This window comes from Sinohyriopsis cumingii, chromosome 1 (assembly GCF_028554795.1).
Source record: "Sinohyriopsis cumingii isolate HCF-2022 chromosome 1, ASM2855479v2, whole genome shotgun sequence".
Lineage (NCBI taxonomy): Eukaryota > Metazoa > Mollusca > Bivalvia > Unionida > Unionidae > Sinohyriopsis > Sinohyriopsis cumingii.
In genome coordinates, this window is record NC_142961.1 from 70801489 (window position 1) to 70824850 (window position 23362).

Genomic DNA, 23362 nt, shown 5'->3' on the forward strand with positions numbered 1-23362 from the left:
TGAAACTGATGCTGACTGCCTTCTGGTACATTAGTAATATAATAATTCAGTATTGAAATTGATGCTGACTGCCTTCTGGTACAATACTAATATAATATTAAAATTGATGCCGACTGCCTTCTGGTACACTAGTGATATAATAATACAGTATTGAAATTGATGCTGTCTGCCTTCTAGTACACTAGTAATATAATAAAACAGTACTGAAATTGATGCTGACTGCCTTCTAGTACACCAGTAGTATAATAATACAGTACTGAAACTGATGCCGACTGCCTTCTAGTACAATAGTAATATAATAATACAGTATTAAAATTGATGCTGTCTGCCTTCTGGTAATATAATAATACAGTACTGAAACTGATGCTGTCTGCCTTCTGGTAATATAATAATACAGTATTGAAACTGATGCTGTCTGCCTTCTGGTACACTAGTGATATAATAATACAGTATTAAAATTGATGCTGACTGCCTTCTGGTAATATAATAATACAGTATTGAAACTGATGCTGTCTGCCTTCTGGTACACTAGTGATATAATAATACAGTACTGAAATTGATGCTGACTGCCTTCTGGTAATATAATAATACAGTATTGAAACTGATGCTGTCTGCCTTCTGGTACACTAGTGATATAATACAACAGTATTAAAATTGATGCTGACTGCCTTCTGGTAATATAATAATACAGTATTGAAACTGATGCTGTCTGCCTTCTGGTACACTAGTGATATAATAATACAGTACTGAAATTGATGCTGACTGCCTTCTGGTAATATAATAATACAGTATTGAAACTGATGCTGTCTGCCTTCTGGTACACTAGTGATATAATAATACAGTATTAAAATTGATGCTGACTGCCTTCTGGTAATATAATAATACAGTATTGAAACTGATGCTGTCTGCCTTCTGGTACACTAGTGATATAATAATACAGTACTGAAATTGATGCTGACTGCCTTCTGGTAATATAATAATACAGTATTGAAACTGATGCTGTCTGCCTTCTGGTACACTAGTGATATAATACAACAGTATTAAAATTGATGCTGACTGCCTTCTGGTAATATAATAATACAGTATTGAAACTGATGCTGTCTGCCTTCTGGTACACTAGTGATATAATAATACAGTACTGAAATTGATGCTGACTGCCTTCTGGTAATATAATAATACAGTATTGAAACTGATGCTGACTGCCTTCTGGTACATACATAACATTCATTTCATTATGCTTCACATCACAAAAGTATCATCACACTGGCGGGTATTGCTCTTGATAGTATGTGGTTGTCTACAGATAAATGCTTATTCCTGTGTTTTCTTTACATGAATGGTTAATGACAATAACAAATGTCTAAACCGTGTCGTACCAAGCTATCAAAATATTGTTTGGGCCAGACATAACATAAATTACTGTGTAACAATGCCAAGTGATGCAAACTGATCCAGTTACATTAGTATGTACTATAGACCATACAAATAGTTTATATATCTTTGCCTCAATTTATAATAAAACGGTTCAAAACTGGTTTTAGTATTGTCAGCAGTTTTAAAGAAGTGAGCAAACTAACAAGTTCAAAGATTAAAAAAGAAGCCTACCTTGTTGTAGAAAATTTCTGGAGAAAGATGGGGCATAAGGGTAAACCTTAATGAAATCTATGAGGAAATTCACTACATGATAGTTTGGAGGAAATCCTTTATGTTCTCCATTCAGGTATGCCTGCACACAGCGCAGGTGGAAATCATGAGCAAATGAGTGAACATGAATAATGTCCTTGCATTTTTCACACTCGTCAACAAACATCAGCTTCATCTGAAAAATGTTAACAACATTAATGAGAAACTAGTAAAGGCATGAGTCATATTAAAAACCAAGTGTATTGTTTATTATGGCAAGATTTAATATCAATTATTTACAAACCACCCAAAATTCTATTACTGTATTATTTTTTTTAATATCTGATCTATTATTCTTTCTCCTTTAATTAGTTTGTTCTTAATACTAGCTTCTACAGAAACATGATTGCAACAGTTCACTCTGGTGATTATTACCCAGGGTGTCTCAACAACCTCGACCTTTGGTCAAGACATATGGTCTTGAACTAAAGTTACCGAGTGGAAATCATTAATTTCTTTCTAGACTTAATGTAATGATGACCTCTGACCTCAAGACTCAATGATTCACAGGGTTTGTTTATTACCCTAAGTGCAATTCAAAACTCAAAATTTGGTCGGGGAACTTACTTTAGAATCAAAGCTACTCTGCAGAACCCATTCTTTGAGTCACAGAGACTACAAAATCAAAAGACATCCTTTATATCTTAAGTGCAAACACATGGCATAGAATTAATGTTATTATAAAACAAAATAATATTCAACCTTTAGTCAAAGTGACCTTGATCTTGGATCTTTTTGTTCCAAAATCAATATGCAAGTAACCTAAGGTACATATTCCAGAACCAAATATTGTGTGCAGAAATCATGTTTTCTTCTTTCAGTGTCTGTGACCTTGCCCTTTGGACCCTATAATCACAAAGATTTTTCCTTATATAACTGCAAACTCATCCACACGTTTGGTTTGGCATGATATATAGAACTAATTTTTTGTGCAGAAACAATCTTTTTTCTTTCTGTTATAGTGACCTGACATTTGACCTTTTAACCTAAGGACAAATAGGCTTATTCCTTTCCTAAGTGGAAGCCATCTAGTTTTTGTGCAGTTATGTCATGTGGACCTAATGTTATTGTGCAGAAATCATTTTATTCTTTCAGTCACAGTGACCTTAATGTTTAACCTTTATCCACAACATTTGGCCAAGATACCTGCTGTAGAACTGATGTTATCATGTGCAAATGAAAATGTTAAAAAACAGACAGGGTCTTAGCATAATACACTGTGCCTAAAGATGAGTGTAAAAAATATATTATGTTCTTAATAATACTTTATACACTGAAACAAGGGTCATATTAGAAAACATCTGGCCTGTCCATTGTACTAGTATGTGCCCATACTGCATATAACTTGCACAAACTTTCTTTTCAATAATGACAACCCTGTTACCATCACAACTGAAATCATATACATCTTGCCTTGCCAACAAAAGCAAGATAAAAAGGCTAAAAATATTAGGTGGTAAAATGTTTCAACAAATGAAAACAGAATTGTTATACTCTTACAAAATGACATTAATGTCACTGAGATATCTAAACTTTTGTAGTTTACTTAAAATTGTGTGATATGTTATTCTGACTAACAGTGACACTTTAGTCTTCCACTACTTATTTACACTGCATTGTAATCTAATTAAACTTTCTTTGAAAAGGATATCTTGCATGGGACCATACTACAGGCAAACCACCGATTTTCTGGTACCCTTGGTTCCAAAGCCTTGCCTGATTAACAGTTTTGCCGGACCAACCAAGGTCATGCATCACCAATATAATGCAGTTTTGTCTGCATTATACACCTTCTCAGCTCACGACTGAGGTGCTCATTAACTACAGGCTTCTGAAATTCGTCCACATACTCAGCAGCTCTTTCATGGTCTGCAGACTGTTTTTCTCCACACACTTTATGCATGGAAATTCTATGACTCTTCTTGAACCCTTTAAGCCATCCTTCACTATAGTCACTCTCATGTTCTACTTTAAGTTCTTTATGAAACAACTGAGCCTGGTCCATTACCATCCTGCCAGACAAGTCCACTCCATCACTCCGATGTTGTCGAATCCATTTCATCATCACTCGGTCATGCTCAGTACTCTTACCATCTTTCATAGTTTTCTAATGTTCATTCGTTTCTTGGAATCACTGTCTGAATAAAACTTTAATATTTTGTCCCTCTTCTTCTTTATATTGTAAACAGTTGATGAACCAATACCATATGTGTCACACAGCTTTCGCACAGAAACACCACAGTCCAGTTTTTCAACAGTTCTACTTTATCTTGCATCGATACTGACAGGTGTTTATGTTTGACACCACCACTGACACTTGCATCTTTCTTAGAAGCAATAGCTAGGGTTAAATGTAAGTGAAATAAGCTAAGAACTGCACAAAATACAAGTATCACTACCAACAACTGCAGTGTAAATAATCCAAGCAAGTGTGTGCACAGTAAATTTATTTGGTGGTGTCAGGAATTTCAAGTCCCCTCACATAATTTTGTCTGGACTGAAAGAGGTGCCAGACCATCCATTGCCAGAAAATCGGTGGTTTACTTTTATAAGCTGGTTCAAAGCCTTAATTCTAGGAATGAGGTAACAAAGAGAGCAGTTACCATCCTTGTTCATGCCTACTCTGTGGATAAAACTTCATAACTTATAAGGCCCAATTTATTAGCACCTCATTACATGTCTGACCTTGTACACTGCCCATCTAACCAATGAAAATGTTACCCTGTTACCCAAATACTTCAGAACTTTTAATCCAGCATTTCTATGGGTGTTCAATATTTCCTTTTAAATCAATGCATTGAATCTGATGACAATTCAATAATGCCAATACAGGACATACATGAAACAAATTCCCCAAGCTTGATCATGTTTCAGGTTATTAATTATTATATCTCAGTACTCTCAGCACCTCAGATATTTTCATCAGCTGGTTACTGAGGTGGCAAAAATGGATGATCAAGAGAAAACTACAACCAAGGATGAACAATCACTCAACCCTGCATGTTGAAAGATAGTATCAAAGCAAAAAACTGCAGATTCAGGTAAAAACCAGTGGACTTTGCTAATTATACAGGCCCTAGGGTAATGTTAATAAAGGATGACAGATGCCAGAAAACTACTATGTAATCCCTTTGACACACATACACATCCACCCACACACACAAGAACATAAATGTCTGCAGCTGTAAAGATGAATGACAGGTAATATGTAAAAATCTTGTACATGAATCTGATGCCCTTTAAGCATCAATGACATCAATCCAAATGAATTTTCCTTGATGTTCTGTTTTCGATTTTATCCCCATCAAATGTTGAGTAGTATATGTTGCCTAGATTTTGCAACAGTGGTGATAATGAGAAAATGAGTTCCATAAACCTGTTGGTTGACTGTGTCTGATAGTCTACTTGACTCATAGGTATAGAGCTTGACACAGAAGTACTCTGCATGGAAGCTGAGTTCTATTAGAAGAATTCCACCTGACAGTGTCTTCTGGAGGTTGAATATATTCCTGTGATGAGTAGCCATCTCCTCAAACTTTTGGTCACTTCTTCTATCCAATCTGAATGCAAACAATACAAAGCAGTTTTAATGAATGTAAATAATGTAGTGATTCACTTATATTGACATTGCAAAGGCTGACAAACTGCCTAAGTAAAAAGGAAAACGCAAAGTTATTGGCCAATGGTCATTTGTCATGACAATTTTTGTCATGCTTATGTCAATGGCAAGAAAAAAAAGTATAGGTCAACAAGTAGTCCTAACTTCAATAAATCCTTTGTTTTCTAGTTGTTTATACTGACATGCTACCAGTCTTGACCCATAGTATTTTTAACAAATTATTCAATTTTCCCAACTGGTTTTAATGTTTCTGTCATATTATCAAACATGCATTTATTTGGTCCTCTAATATTGACCTGCCTCAGAGACTTCAACAATTCATGTACCCTTCATCAAAGTAAGCAAGCTACAAACTTCAATAAAATAATGCACCCTACATCAAAGGAAGTCATCATCAAACTTGAAAAAAGCAATGAAATTTGATCTTCTGTTGCATTTTCCAAAACGAGCAGTAATTAAAACATGTTTACAATGCCATAAAAGTTTCATTTTCTGAAAGAAAAAAAGTAACTTTATTTCTGCTTATGATGTGCTTAAATAAGCCTTTTCTTTAAAAAAAAAATGTCATCTTGCGATCATTTGTAATAAACATTTTTACTGCTATTTTGAGAGAATTTAAAACTTGACAGGTTTTCATTTAGCTTTGAATAGCCTCATCACCCTGACAGTCTCAGTTGTATGATTTCATCTGTTGCCACAGTCAGACTAAATTCTGTGTCAATTTAATTAGCATGTAAATAACACTACATTCTACTGGTGTCAGTACTGAATTGCTTTGTTACATGTTGGTTGACAATGGGATATTGATCAAATGAAGACTACCATTTTTGAATATGTGTTTTCTATAGGATGTGATCTTTACATGAATTTTCGAACATGGTACCTATACTAGAATTCAGGGACTTTTCCTATTCATGTACTTTAGGCATCATGAATATTATTACAAAAAGGTACCAAAAATGTAAGCTGTCAATATACAAGTGTATTTCAAACTGGTTTTGTCTTCATTTAATCAAAATTATCATTGTTTATTTTATCAAATCCTACTCACCGATGACAGATCAAACCTAAAAGATGAATTTCACTTGTATGCAGGTCAATAAGAAATTTAATTTTTTTTGTCTGTGACCCACTCACCCCACATCTCAACATCTGCTTATGTGTACAATATTACTTCATATCCAAGGATGTCAAGATAAATAGGTAGTACAGTGGAACCTGTCTTGAAAGACCACCCCTTCTGCCAAAACATAATGGTCTCTCATGACAGGTGGTCTCTCATAACAGGTTATAACACTATATAATCTCTAAATCTGTACATGGAGAACCTGGTCTCTCTAGACAGGTGGTCTCTCATAGCAGTGGTCTCTCAAGACAGGTTTTACTGTACTATATAAAGTGGCCCCTTCTCATAGCTGACTTTCCAAACTTTAAAGTGGGGGTTTAATACTGAATATTAAAGTCCATAACCATGCTGCCATTACCACTGGAAAAGGTATAAAGAAGGTTGGCAGGTATGTGAAACAAATTATTTTTGGGATTATATGTACAACATGCCAAATCATTGCACAGTCTTACTTGTAAAAACCCTCAATACAAAGTTACCTCACTTAAAACGCAGTACACTTTATACTCCCAAGAGGATTCTTACAATTGAGAGATCAATGTAACTCTATATTCCATACTCATTCCATAGTCTAAAAAATTCATGAAATAGTTCTGATTTCTGAATCAAAATAACAAAATAAATTATAAAAGATGACAATTAGGTTCATCGTGAAATGCAGATATAAAATTAGCAGCAGGCAGACTTGCCTTATCACAAAGTAACAGTAGTAGATGCCTCACACAAGATGATTACAAAGTCTTAAAACCCTGACAATTCTTGAGTCTATTACTTACCTGTGTTTATATGAGACAGGTGTGGTGTGTATGTAGTGGAAGCCAATGGTCTGTAAGTATGCAATGTATTGTAGTCTGAACTCCTGTAGCAGGGTTCGGTGCCAGTCCTCTTCGATGGCAGGCTCATAGGCTTTGTATTCTGGTGAATCTGTTAGTTTCCCCATAGATGATGACATGTTTAGTGGCTTTTTCTTCCCGTCTTGGCCATCAATATGTTTGGTGCGAACACTTCCTACAGATGTGCCTGAACTGTGACGGGACCTCTGCTAACAAAAATCATGTTTAGTTAAAAGTACAAAAATGCTACACTATTTACAATATTTATTAGTGATTTTTAAGGTGATCACTCAAACAATAACACAATAATAGTGATACAAACAATGGTTTGTAAACATATCATCTAGAGATGGCAACTCCCTCCATCCCATTTTATGTATAGACTCCTTCTGAAAATACCAAATGGTCAAACATGCTCAATTTTTATACTTCTTATGTTAGTACCATACAGAACAGCATTCTTAATTTGCATAATACTTAAGCTAAAGGTTGTTTGCTCTGTAGCAAATTTTCAAAAGGCATCTCTATGCCTCTTACATGACATGTGTACCAAGTTTGGTTGAAATACCTTGAATGTCTCTGAAAGTTATGCTCCAAAACAGAAAATGTTTATAGAAAGAAAGACATATTGATAGCAATATTTTCTTGTATTAAATGCAGGGAAATAAATATAGCACTGATTTTAGTAGGTAACAGGGGGATAAAAAAAGGGCACCGATTTGTAGCATGATTAGTATGGCACAGATTTTTGTACATACTGATGGTATTAATATAGCACTGGTTTGTACATACATGGGGCTATAAATAAAATGTTGATTTGTACTTACTAAGGTAATAAATATGGTATGGATTTGTAGGTACAAGTGGGATGAAAATGGTTTTGATTTGTGCACACAAGTGGGATAAATATGGCATGGATTTGTACATACCAGTGGGATAAATTTGGCATGGATTTGTATACACCAGTGGGATAAATATGTCATTAATTTGTTCATACCAGGGGATAAATATGCCACTGATTTTTGTGCATACCATGGGTAAGAATATTGCACTGATTTGTACATACCAGTGGGATAAATTTGGCATGGATTTGTATACATCAGTGGGATAAATATGTCATTAATTTGTTCATACCAGGGGATAAATATGCCACTGATTTTTGTGCATACCATGGGTAAGAATATTGCACTGATTTGTACATACCAGTGGGATAAATATGGCATGGATTTGTACATATGAGTAGGATAAATATGCCACTGATTTTTATGCATACTATGGGTATAACTATCACACTGATTTGTACATACCAGGGGGATAAATATGCCACTGATGTTTGTGCATACCATGGGTATAACTATCACACTGATTTGTACATACCAGGGGAATAAATATGCCACTGATTTTTGTGCATACCATGGGTATAACTATCACACTGATTTGTACATACCACTGATTTTTGTGCATACCATGGGTATAACTATCACACTGATCTGTACATACCAGGGGGATAAATATGGCACTGATCTGTACATACCAGGGGGATAAATATGGCACAGATTTTTGTGTATACCATGGGTATAAATATGGAACCAAATTTTGTACATACCATGGGAATAAATATGTCACTGATTGTTACACACTAGAGTGATAAATATGGCACTGATATTTACACACCTGGGTAATAAATATAGCACTGGTTTGTACATATCAGTGAGATAAATATATCACTGATTTTTACACATACCATGGGAATAAATATGGCACAGACTTTTACACACTGTGGTGATAAATATAGCACTGGTTTGTACATATATGTGGGATAAATGTCACTGATTTTTTTGCATAAAACAGGTATAAATAAGGTAGTGATATGTACTAACCAGGGTGATAAATACTGCAATGGTTTTACAGATTTGTACCTACCAGTGGAATAAATATGTTACAGGTTTGTACCTACCAGTGGGATAAATATGGTACTAACTTAGTACATACCATTGTGATTAATATGGAATCAAGTTGTACTTACCAGTGGGACTAATATGACACTGATTTGTACCTACCAGTGGGACTAATATAGTATCGATTTATACCTACCAGTGGGATTAATATGGTACTGATTTGTACATACCAGTGGGATTAATATGGTACTGACTTGTATTGGTTTTAGCACAGTTTATTGTCCATGACTATTTTTCAAGCCAAAATCCATAATATCTTTGAAATTTGTATGCTGGTGTTCTTATGATTAGTTATTACCATTTTTTCATATTGATGCAGTATAGTTTCTACAAATTTGGAATATGGTGCTACATATACAGTAGGGTTTAAACAATTAAATAAGAATACAAACATAACATTATAGAAACATTTGATCTGGATTTGGTTGACCTGATTGTTACAAGAAGTTATTATGATGGGCTAAACACAATGAAAATTTCCCTTAGAGAATTAAAAACTATACGAAAAGTAAGCATAAAGGATTTATCAGCCAAAATTTGAAATGTTCTTCAGCTTTAAGAGTAACATCATTTAAAATGACACCAAGCTATAAAAAACTAGCATTAATAACTTAATAAAATGTCTGCAAGAAACCAATTTTTGGAGTAAATTATATTTTTTCGATTATAGTTAAGTGATAATAATACCTTAGCAGTACTAAAACTGACTCAAAAATCCACGACTCCCAAGCTACATTATATTAGCTATGAAAGCTAAATATTGTATGTCCACATAGATGGCAGTGAGACAGTGATCTCCCTTTCATACAGAAATTGGTGCAAATTCCATGAATACTTCAGTTATAACCAGAGCAGAATACACACTCTCTTAGCAGCATGAAAACTGCAGCAGAGTTGTGAGGGTATATCCATATTATGGTTTGGAAAGCATTATTGAAGAAACATATTTTACTACAAAAGTTTTCTTCTTCAAAAATGCTATCCAATCAGAATACCTTATGTGCATAGATCAGAGGTGGATTGAGTATCACCCTTTACCTGGAAAAGGCCACTGCCAGTCTCCTAATGTATGTTAGGCAGCTTCTAGAATGAGAAGCTGGAGAATTGACTTTTCATGCCAATACACAGCTTTTGGAAAAGAAGCAATTCCTCCTCCCCCAAATCCAATAGGTCTTCATGCCACTGCTTTAAGAAGCTTCAGAACAACCTGGGAAACTAACCTTTGTGCTGCAGCGATGGGTCCCATCAGGTCTAACTGAGCCTTCTGGGATGAAAGATCTATGAGGTAGAAGCAAGAGAAAGTAGACTCTGACCTCCATCCAACAGCTTATATAATGTCAGCCTGGGAAGAGTTTTTCTCTAACGCAATAACTGCTGCAACTGCTATAACTTCATGAGCCAAAATGCAAAGAAAATTTGATTTGGTTAATTTTGATTATGCACAACAACAAATCCATCTTATCCAGCCAATAAAGTCAGTGCTGAAATATTATCCTTTTCCACTTTCAGAGGTAAGATAGACAGGATCTCCCTCTTTGCACCAGTACATTTCTTCCCAGGTACCATTTCAAAGCTCTCACCAGTCCTGTACATGACCCAGAGTTAAATAGCTCAAACAAGAAAGAGTTTTGCCATGAAAAAATGATTGTCCCTGAACAGGAGCCTGATCCTGGCAATGAAAGCAAGGGTGTCAAGATTAATGTTGACCCATCCTGTTGGAACTGTCACTAGTTCAGGTCAACTGCATACATTTTGTTGATTCTGCCTGCTGTAGTTATTACGAGTATGTGAACCAACAAAGCTTTCAACAGCAGTTCAGATAGTTCCTTATTGAGCCAGGTTAGAACACATGAGAGATTCTACTTTGGGCCACACCTTGGGGGGTCTGAAATCAAAACTCAGTAGAAGAACATACAAATTATCAACTTTACAAGACATACCTGCATAAGAAGACTTGATATGTGCCAAGTGAAGTTCTCCCATTTTCTGATGGTAACTTGGATGCACCAAGATTGGTACTGTTTATTTCAAGGAGCAAAGTTTTGGCATCAATTGAGATAACAGTATTACTTGTAATGGTCTCATAAATGTTCAACCCAAGACAATCAGATCCACAGCCACAACCAGTATGCAACAGAATTCATGGCTGAGAAACTCTTCTGTGTAAGAACTAAAACCACTGCTGAAATGATTTTCAATGTGTGCTCCTGATGGAGACCTACTCTTTCAGATGAATTTGAAGTACATATTCTAGTGGATAAAAAACCGAGTTTGGATGATATTGGAAATTTCCTTGTTGATAAGGAATTTAAAGTCATGGAGGAGTGCAACAAGGGATTTCATGCTTTGATTCAAAATATAACTTAATGGGGCCTTTGAAGAATGTAGTTGGATGTCACTGATGTGGAGATGGTCCTGAAATGAGCCTTAACAATATTTCAGTCATACTGCTACAATGTCTGCAGAGTGGCAGTTTATAGTGATGTCTAGGACTGGGGTATCATGCTGCAGACATATAGCATCATATTACACCCAGTCACATTATCCTGACACCAGGCCGACCAGTCCTAACACTAACCTCTTAATGCTGAGCACCTAGCAAGGCAGCTGTAAGAACCATTTTTATAAGTATTTGGTATGGCTCAGATGGGGTTTGAACATGTGACCCCCGCATCCAAGGCAGATGCTCTAACCACTTAGGCCATCAGAGCAGTCACTGCTGGGATATCTACATGAAAAACTTGTGCCTGTGTTTTGTAGAATCTCCTACTAAAATCTGCTGGTAGGCATCACTGAGAAAAAAGACATCTATTTACACCAGGGTCCTGCAATTATCTGTAAGCAACCCAACAGGTCAACTTAAGTCTGTGGTAGCAGTCTGAATGCCAGTTTGTCTTTCTTCATTTACCAGTCAAGTGATGCTGGAATTCTGGACCAAGGTGTTGATTGAGGAGGAGGACAAACAATGTTAGTAACAACAAAAGACTTCTTTGACTGATGTCCAAAATGCAGTCTTCTCTTGTCATTGCAAGATCTATCAAAAACAATGAAGCTTATGAGCTTCATTGTCTTTAGAAGAATGTGGCTGATGCCTCTTGTTAAATCCAAGATGCAGCTGGTGAAGATTGTTTAAAATGGTGGCTAGCAGATCATTCTGATTGGGATATGGGAAAGACTGGACAATCACTAAGCAATTCCTCCCTGTGAGTGCCAAAGACATGTGAAAAAGTTGATTCAATATCACTTTGGTACTGGGGCACTGAACTGGACACAGTGCACTGAGTGTGTTATGGAACTCTACTGGGTATACTGATCCATGAGAGTACCTGTCTTCTGGTGTCGAGTAAGCAGACTGGAAAAAGACATTCCCACCTTTGACTTTAAGGTTAAGCTTGATGGAAAGTGTTGACCTTTTGCATTCGGATATGAAAAAAATTGTCATGACAGAACAGTGTAATTTTATCTTCCATTATGTTGTCCAGTTTTTATGCTGGATTCTGTTACAGAATACCTGATCCACAGAAACAGTCCTTACTTGCAATCTGAAAGACAGTATCTAAGCCAGCTCAATTTCATATCAAACTCATTCATATGTAGATGATTGAGACTGGCTGTTGAACCCATGTGATTAAGCCATATTGGTTCTGCTGAAAATGGTTTGTCAAGTTGAAGCAGCAAGGGTGGAGCTGTGGTTGCAGGCTGAAAGGGGATATCTTGAATTGCTATGGACATGATCCTATTGCACAAGAATGATGCACCATTGTGTATACTGTAATGGATAAATGCAGTTTCTACAGCAAGACTGACCAGACTGTTCCTCTAGTGAAGACCCAGATGTAAACATGTTATGTCACTGCCATCTTTTCTTAACGCGGCCATAGAAAACATGCCTATATGTATCCAACCAAAGCAGAAATTATACATCAATAAATGTGAAGCGTCAACTAAAATAACTGCTGTCATAATGAATTTTCGAAAACACAAAAATGACCTGCATAACAAAATATAGTTTTTAAACATATTACCAATTTTCCAAGTTAATAGAACACACAAGCAACACATGCAGGTAAATACAATATCATGCCTATATGTAAGTTTATGACAAAATTATATAATTCTGTAATAAAACGAAAGATTTAAATGTTACAAAAACAGTTGTACTCGAATGAAGGATCAATCTGAATAAGTATTAAATTTAATTTTCATATACATTGTATTATTTTTTTCTTTCATTTTCAGTATTACTATTGTTTGAATGCTTATGCTTTTTCTCTATTTTCTCTCTATCCTTACTTACCTCACATATTGATTTAAGGCAGTGAGTATAAAATTACAGCTATCGGATACCTTATCGAACATGTGCATTTAAACAATATAAAATGATTTATAATTCTTGCTTCAAAAGATTAAAATAAAAAATAAAACAAACACATGTATAAGCTAATATTTAATTACCAGATTACAGTATTGACCTTGCTTTATTCAATACTAGTAGCTGTGTTAATCTCTAGGAATAATACACTGTAAGAAAACAAGGAAGGGGCATCATCTTACGTGGCACATTTTTCATTGGGGATTTAAATTCATGGTTTGGGGCAACAACAAAAATCACGAAAAATGATCCCCCACGAATATTGATGATACTACAGTATTATGATCAGATAACATATTTTAAGAAAAGATATAAAATCCAAATCAATATAAAATGCAAGATACCGATTTGCTGTCCACACTGACTGACACTGGTGATGAGTGTGAGTCCTGTCCTGTGGCTCTATATTTCTCCAGCACCTTCTGTCTCCATTGTGCAAAGAAGAGAAGGGGTGTGGCACAGTAATGGAACAGCCTGAAGTGCTGTTTCAGAAGCACTATATCATCCTCCTGTTTAAATTAAATTGCAATTACAATAATATGAAATATCTGTAAAGCAACACAGCAAAGTTTTTGTTATATAGAATATCATTCTAACCAAAAGGTGGTCAATTTATTAACAATTGCAAATATCAAAGCATTGTTTTACTATTTGTATGATCTCTGTGTTAACGTCTCTCTTACAATATGGATACTTAGTCTCTTTTCTTCTTATACATATATGGATACGTGTGTATTCAATCAGACCTTGACCTGCGTCTGTCATTCCAATTATATAGGTCTATCCATCTGCCTGTCTGTCTGAACAACTTCTGTTGATAAAACTGTTGGATAAATGTAACAAAAATTCCAAGGAATTATGTCTCACCAGCATCCCTGCTCAACAGATATTTTTCATTTTCAAATGACCATCATCTTGTAAGAGGAAAGGTAAACAAAATATGCCAGAAGGTTGACACTTATAAAAAAAAGTAATACAAGACTTTTATCATTTCATTTATTGTGTGAGGTCAAAACTTAACATTATCTTACTGGCCATGAAAGACAGCTATCCCTCCCAAGATAAAGGATGAATGACCATTAAAAAAAATACTTTAAAACAAAATCTTGTGCATAAATTTCAAATGACCTTCACCTCACCTGAGGGTCAGCGAGAGACATGAAATTCATACAAATGATAAAACAGTGCTTATTGACTACAGAGTCTGCACATTATGACTGAATTTAAAAGGGTTTGAGACCTAAGGTCATGAAGACAAAAATCTTTTAACTGCAAACTTTATCAAGAATTTCAAATGGCCCTGACCTTGCCGGAGGGTCAGAGGGAGAGCTTGGTTCATGGATATGAAAAGCAATGCACAATGAAAGTATGATAGCCATCCATTCTATGTTTTGGGACCCATGTCCATGCAGAAAACTTCAACCAAAAACTTGACCCAATTTTATTAATGAAATTGACCTTGCCTGAGGATTAGAAGGATGGAAGGTGTACTTGGATATGTTGTTCTTGTTGTTGTTGTGGGGTTTAATGCCATTTTTCAGCACAAGATAGGCTATACATAGCAGCCAGTATTAATGGTGGAGAAAGAACCTTGGAAAACCCCAGAAAGACCCACTGACCCATGAGAAGCTACTGGCAAACTTTCTCACATACCCACACTAGCCGAACCCGAGACTCGAACCCACGCAGACAGAGGTGAGATGGCAATGATCTGTAGCGGTGAGCACTTTAGACCACTCAGCCACTCATGGCCCCATACTTGGATATACTTACTGATGCTACAGTCCAAGTGTCATAGCTACTCTCCCAAGGGGTTTGAAGTTTTGAAGATACAGAAAAACTTCAACCAAAACCTTTATTATGGCTGATGCTGCCAATGAGCTATATTTGCTGCCACCACCAGAATTAGTGATCCGAATGCTAAAAATGACTTTGAAAAAAAACTGATAAATTTCCTAACTTTAAATAATCTGAGTCCTGTTTCAAAGACAAATATTTAAATGTAAGGTACCCAATTATGAACCTAATGTTGAATGAAGTGATAAAAGTCCTATATTACATTTTATAAGCATCAACTTTCTGGCACGGTATGTTGCCTGACTTAACATTCTAATTGTTTAAAAAGGCTCAACTTTGTAAATAATAATTAAAAATAAGATAATTTTAAACTTACAGATATTTGGATATTTGGCCCTGCCGTTTTCTTCAGCCACATCAAATACAGCTTCTGAATCTTCAGCAAACTTTCCTCTTCTGATAGTATAAATTTTTAACAAAAATTTTAAAACTAATTTTCACATGCTATCTTTGCAACAAAAAAAAATGAAACTGATGAATAATTAAAAAGTCCCAATGTCATAAATGTTGGAGCCTTATTTCACACTTACAAATTAATGCAAGGCTATCTGTGCTCAAATAAATCAAATGGATGAGAATTTTATCATTGTTTGGCAATTTTGGTCTGATGCAAGTAAAATATAAATCTGTGCATCACCAACATTTTCTTTATTTATTTATTATGAAAGATGGGAACATGCTTTCATGGATATTGGTTTCTTTTGCAAAATGGCATCTATAATTTTATAACATGATGTCAATGATATGATATTTCTTATGATGTCAGTGATGTGATGTTTCTTATGACATGGTGTCAATGCTATGATATTTCTTTAACCCATTTAGGAATTTGTTTATTGATTAATAAAATACAAATTCATAACATCAGAAATGAAATTATTATTAAAAAGTTAAAACCTATCAAGCCAGGATGGTCTCTCATGTCTGAAAAAAATTTATGGAGAGTTTCTGGGAAGTAAATGTATAAAGGCTGAGGTTGATGGTTCCTTTGGGTTTCAAGTCTAGTTTCATTCACTCTGAGTACCACCTAGTTCCACCAACTGGATTAAAAAAGGTACTTTACAGAATTTGTTAGATTGTACAATCAATGTAAACCTGCATGTAAATGAGTCCAAGTTTCAAGCTTAAATTTCAAACATAAATTGATAATTTAGATGTGTTCTGACAGGCATTACCTTTTTTAATGCCCCGTCTAATTTCCTGTGCCTGTTGTCCATGCTGTGTGACAGGGTCTTTCTCTGCAACCTGCAGATTTGCACGGACAGTTTTCCATGGGAATACATCCTTAAATGTTGTGTCAAATAAAAGACTTGGGGTCCTGTCTTTTGCTGTCATGCTGTTGGTGCGTCTAATGTGTTCCTTGGAGGATGGAGTGGACGATCTAATCAGATGATCCACATCTGACGTGTTGATAAACGGGTTCTGGCAAAAATATTTTAGAAAGTATCAACCACTTTTTATTTCATCCACAGCTGCTGATATGCATTCTAAACTTTTTGATCAAAAATAAAATGATTTCCCAATAAAATCATCAATTCAATAAACTGTTGGATAAACGGTTTAGATTTCCAAATATGAAAATGTTCCCATTACTTGAATGCATAATAGACTGTACTGACTAAACCACATGAACTATAAAGTTCAAAACACACTCAAGTGGATACATCCTTCTATTTTGTTGCGAAAAAAATACTTAACCAAAATTAACATGATAACTACAAAAGTTGACAACACAAGAGCTCATTTTTTTGAGCAGGTGAATGAATTAAAATTAATTTCAAAGTCCGACTTTTTGCAGATGCCAACCTGTGCAACATCATGTTCCAAATCAAACGGACTTAAGTATTGTGATTAATTATCTGCAATGTATTATGAATATGAATAGCATCTGACTCACATTTTTATTAATACAGAATTTCAATTTCAGTTCCAAATTAGCTTCTAGCAGCTGACAGCATATGCAATAGAAATTCCAGTACAAATTGTAGCTTGTTTGAAAGTTATTATGAGTAATATTCTGCCAGGTATTATGGGTGTGGCTGGTATGAGGTTCTAGCTTGTACATTATTGTAATGATATAAGTGGCAAACTAGTTAAAATATAATGTAGCACGTTATACCCATGACGTTTTCAGAAAATTACTCAAAACGACTTGTAAAAAAGATTTCTACAGGAATTTCTGTTTTTGCTGTTGTCAACTGAAAAATATAAATCTAACTGAAATTTAAATGTAGTTACCTGCTTGAAATAAATGAATTAAGCTCTATAGTCATCATTTTTAATTGTGGAATATTTTTATCTGGCTAATAAGGTTTCACAAATTTGTCCTTTGCATCTGTTATCGTGAATCAGCATCTGAGGCTGATATTGCTATGTGCAGTGTCACAGTGTAGAATTATTTTATGATACTATAAAATAGATGTGAGTATAACAAAATAATTCTGCCTGGATTTGATGAGAAAGAAATCAGTCCAGTAGCAACCAGCAAAGCAAGAGTCAAAATCATAAGGGGTGCTCTCAGCTGATGATCTGGCACTACAGATTTAAGATTATCTCTGGATGTAAATGTTATGAAATAATTTCTTATGTCATACTCACTGGAACATTTGCCAGGTCACTGAAGAGGTAGTGGGTGAAAAGACCCATTTTCTGGGTAATGATACTGTTCAGAAGATGTGCCCGGGCATTATGCCACTGTACCAAGCGAGTTAAATACTTGGACAAGGAACTGTTCAAATCACTTGCCCAGTTGTATGTGAACACAACTATCTAAAAATGAAAAAAAAAAAACACAATGCAAAGAAATATTTAAGTCTAAAACAACAGAAAACATCAGACTTAAGAAATAATAACAAAAAAGAATGCAAATGAATGTTTAAACAAGAGTAAAGTAACATGTATAGCATGCCTATGCCCCATTTCTGATAGTCATGAAAGTGGGCACTAATCTTTAGGTTTCTTTCATATCCCAAGCGCAAGCCATTCACATAGTTTGATCATGGAATGTAGCCTAGAACAAAATTATTGTGGGAAAAACTCATATTTTCCTTCCGTCAGAGTCACCCTGATATTTGATTGTTCAACTCCAAAATCCAATTTCATCCTTACCCCACCCCCCCAACGGTATCCACAAAGTTTAGTTACACTTTGCAGTCAAGAACTAAATTACTTTTATTATGACTATGGTGAAAGAAAAGAGTGAGAACCAGCAAGTTTTGCAAAATTCAACAAATATTGTATTTCCCTTGAATAATAAATAAAACATGTACAAAGAACTTACAGTACTGCAAAAAAGCCCAAATAATTCCAGAATTTCTATGATAAGTCCTAATGCTTAAAGTTCTGAATAAACTTTAGTGATATTCCAAAATAAATCCAATGCTGGAAGTATTGATGTGCCTGTGGTGGCCTGTATCACAGTGATGTGCCAACAGTCTTGTGTTGAAAACACAATAATACAAACCAGGAATATATCCTTATTTGAAATTTCACTATAAATCCAAGTCTCCTATCCAAGAATGTTATATCTGAGCACTTTGCATTTCCAGAGATGAATATCTTGAGTTAAATAATTTGAATAAATTTCAGCCCAAATGAAATACTGGGCACACCAATAATACAACGGAAATTGCTCATATCTTAAAACAATAATGAATAATTTATTGAAAAACAAGATTATATACTCCTCTATTTGACCTCAGGTCACAATTAACATTTTCTAAAAAACAAAACTATTACCTGATGGAAAATTTCACTCTGGAAGGTTCCAAATGTTAACAAGATAAAGTCTTAGTTATATTTAGAAAATCTATTACTAAAATTAAAATATAAAACATGGTTAACACAATGTCCTTGACTCAGACCAAGATAAATATGTTTACTTCTATTAATAATAATCCTAATATCAAACCCATTCATAGAGAAAATATTAGCTATGTATTAGTTGTTTACTGAATAAAACAAATCAATGATTCAGGTCAGGTAAAAAATGAACTTGACTTTGGACAGTCAAATTCAAAATACAATTATCCATAACATATAATGAAAAAAACAAAGAATGCAAATTAAATATACATAACATTTTGCTGAAACAATTTTTCAGCCAGAGAGATCCTGACCTTTAACCTTTTGACCCGGAAATCAATAGACAGTTTTCTTACCAAAAGTATAAATTATTAAACAAGTTTGGTCATGGTCTGTCATCTGGAACTAAAAATACTGTCCGCAAACTGTTTTTCTTCTTTAAGTCAGAGTGGCCTTGACCTTTCACCTCTGGACCTCAAAATCAATAGGAGATGTGGTAGCTCAGTTGGTAGAGCATCAAACTCATAATCCAAGCATCAATGTTCAATACCAATCCAGGCCATCCTGGGTCAGCTGCCTTGATGTGATCTTGAAAAGGCACTTAGATCCCATCCACTTTGTATGACAGAGTCAAAAAAGCACTAAATGCACCAATAAAATCACCCCACCCCATGCACAAGCCATTCACAAAGGCTGTTATGCATGTTATAAGACTTTTAAAAAGTAAAAACCAAATCTTAACCTTGTCAATGCTTCTGCCAACACCATTATAACTGGAAAAATGAAACCTATGTTTTACGATCTGCTAATGCTAGTGACACAAACCATTTTTATAAGTTGTAAGAAGAAAACAGGCTAATAACTCTTGACAAATATTTACTGTACCAATGAAAGACAAAAGAGATGAAGACACAGAAAAAAAAATAAGGGGTATAACTCATAACCACACTCAAGTAACCACTCTGGTGGCCTAGTGGTTAGAGTGTCCACCTTGGATGTTGGAGGTTGCGGGTTCGATCCCCAGCCATGCCATACCAAAGACTTATAAGAGCATTAAGAGGTCAATGTTAGGACTGGTCGGCCTGGTGACAGGATAATGTGACTGGGTGGGACATCATGCTACATGTCTGTGGCATGATGCCCCAATACTAAACATCACTATAAACTGCCTCACTGCAGACATCGAAGCGATATGACTAAAAAAATAATTAAAACTATGTTAAAAATCGAAATCACACACACAGGTACCACACTCAAATTATTTACCTGCTTGTGTTTAATGAAGATCATGAGAAGTCTCTGGCGTGGTACAAAATTACTTTCACTCTCATCTATCACAGTTTTGTCAGGAGTTGTACTTGGGGTAGAGGAGTAGAACTTCTGGGATGTTTGCTTACTTAGCACTGGGAATGAAAATATGGTTTGCATCATGGCAAAGCAAAAAGTTGCAATTTTGTTGGTACTTAAATTCATGGAAAGGACTATGGAAATGTTATTTATATAGAGAAAATACTTTACATTATTGTTAATTCAATAAATAAAAGAAACAAGATTTTAATTTTTCAAAAACTATGGAAATAAAATACTGATGCTGCAATTTAACTGCAAATAATACTGAAATTTCTGCTCAACACTGGAGTAAACCTCTGCATGCCAATTTGGGAATTTTAAGCTCAGTACAAACATTGAAACTCACTTCTCCATAATAAATCATATCTTTGAAAAATTCAAAGGAGAAAATCTTTTACAGAAAGACTACTCCTTTTGTTTGATTTTATTGCTATCATTGATGACATATGTGAATTAGAAGGATAAAACATCAAATAATGTTAGATACTTTATGTTTCCTATATAATAATTTTAAGTGTTCCAATGGTCAACTGAAACGAGCTGACCTGACACACAACCATGACTACTAGCTCTTACGCATGTAAGATTTATATGCCTTTCAACTGTTTGTTTTACTCTACCCTTTTATTTGATTTGATACAAGAGATGTAACTGGTGTGATAATACAAAGCAGGTCTACTTAAAAAACACTTCTGCAAGTTGGAGATCAAAATACAATTGGCACTTATAAATTCTTGTGGACATATCTCTCATGGTAAAATTGACACATTTACTTTTAATGTTTGAATACATGTGATCATATCATATTTATGATGATTACACTACACTGAATTCAAAGAGAGAACTAAAACCAATTTTACTTTTACAAAACTTACAAAATTGGTATTTATTTCTTAAAGTGCTGCCATTAGCAGGCATTACTGACATTTCCATGAATCAAGATTTCTTTGAATCTTGTTATTTACAGCATACTGCCTATATAATTTGTTTTGTATAGAAAATGTAACAAAATATATGACATTGTATTAAAACTTGCAAATTATGTTAATTGAAATTTCTGGTCAGTAACTGCTGTTTTCAATGATAAAACAAGCAATATATTAAATTTTAATATACCAGTTTTAATTACAATTTTCTTTATGTCCAACAGATTAGGTCCAGTTCATTTGGTAATTTCTTTGTTTGAAAAAAAAATTGGGATTCACACATGATCCTGTGTTGTAAGTTGGGGTACGAGTTATTGAGGGAGAATTGTACATGAATACAAGAAGACCAGGGCCTACATGTTGAACCAGCAAACACATGATCAAAGCAGTGCAGAAATATTTGAACAAAAACCTTAACAAATCACTGATGCTGCTACTAATAAGGGCTCAACAAAAAGTAAATTTCCTGTATGATTTCTGACACAGAACTCATGCAATAGGTTGCTTCTGTTGCACTGGTTCTGTTATCCTACATCTATTGCCTAATTTCTTTTACCTTATTTATGTTACCCTGCTTTTATAGCACTAGTTACCTTTTGTAAATAATTTAAATTTCAGCCAGGATAGTAGGTTACATAGCTTTTATGTGTGACACATATTCATCCCAACATGACAACTTTGGTTGAAATGCCAGTAGATGACTCGATACAAATTGGAGTTATCTTCAAGAGATATCTAGACAATGATGAGTACCCATCCACCATAGCTGTTTAAAGAACACAGTTTTGGTGTGCAATAAATTTAATTCCCATATACACCAACATTGCTAAACAGATACAAAATATATTGGAATTAGAACCTTTCAACTACTTAAGCAAGCTTAATAAACTCTAAAATGTGGGTCACAATAACCCAAATTTTTTGTGACCTGCACCTTCATCCCAAGATATACAGCAATGGCAATGTGTTCTAAATTGGTGTAATCAAATAAGAGTTAATGCCTAGACTTATGCATTGTCCTCTAAACATGAGAACACTGAGGTGTAGAGCTGGAAAGAATCCTATATGTACAGCCCACTTCTAAACGCAAAGGTAAAATATATATATTCTTTTGATAAGACATGCTGATCATGAAAATACTTTTATAAGAAATCTCAATTACCTTTCTGGGTTACCCCTGTTACAAAGTGTCCACTCTCCTCTTCTGAATCAATCTCTATACTGGATTGCCATTGACTGAAGTTTCTACCAATCCCAATGAAGGTATCTATTTTACCCGGAACAAAGTTCACTGCGGAAACTGCATCTACAGAGGTCTCCTCAGAAATATTACCAGACTGGAAATACATTTTTAAATATACAGGTAAATGGACAGTGTTTCCCAAGAAAAATATCCCCAAGTCTCTGTGTGTAAGGATAGACTTTGTAAGTTAGTTGCACCTCAAGATTTTACTTGCACGTGACTTTGTCTTTTCATGCTAAGTATACAGTATGGGGCTCTTAATGGTTTGACACAAAGATCAATGTCCACTGCATATCTGACTTTGTCTTTATATTTCTATCAAGTGCAGATATTGTTAAGGGTGGGGATTTCAATAATGTTTCAGTTATTAAACAATGTAAAACCATGGGGATAAATCACTGGAAGTGATTACTACTACTACTACTAATAATAATAATATCCAGGAACCAATATTGAATTTGTCTTTTCATGCCAAGTGTCTTTATGGTTATAGGGTGTGGATATTAGTTTTAAAGTTATGGCCCAGGGTCAAAGGGTTATGCTTGTAATAATAATAATAATAATAATAAGAAGAAGAAGAAGAAGAAGAAA

At 34.8% G+C, this 23362-nt stretch overlaps 1 protein-coding gene across 4 annotated transcripts in view; it reads right to left on the reverse strand.

Annotated features, from left to right (window-relative positions):
* LOC149807091 (KICSTOR complex protein SZT2-like) overlaps nucleotides 1-23362 on the reverse strand; it is a 338108-nt gene that overhangs the window by 34360 nt on the left and 280386 nt on the right. For 3 of the 4 annotated variants that reach the window (XM_089961812.1, XM_089961821.1, XM_089961796.1), the window contains 9 exons: nucleotides 22691-22865; nucleotides 20519-20655; nucleotides 18047-18217; nucleotides 16624-16870; nucleotides 15765-15844; nucleotides 13936-14100; nucleotides 7205-7470; nucleotides 5060-5243; nucleotides 1606-1819 (listed from right to left, as the gene is read on the reverse strand). In XM_089961812.1, the coding sequence (XP_089817938.1) occupies nucleotides 1606-1819; nucleotides 5060-5243; nucleotides 7205-7470; nucleotides 13936-14100; nucleotides 15765-15844; nucleotides 16624-16870; nucleotides 18047-18217; nucleotides 20519-20655; nucleotides 22691-22865 (1639 nt within the window). The remainder of the gene's footprint in view (nucleotides 1-1605; nucleotides 1820-5059; nucleotides 5244-7204; nucleotides 7471-13935; nucleotides 14101-15764; nucleotides 15845-16623; nucleotides 16871-18046; nucleotides 18218-20518; nucleotides 20656-22690; nucleotides 22866-23362) is intronic. The other variant, XM_089961806.1, reaches the window with a different exon arrangement.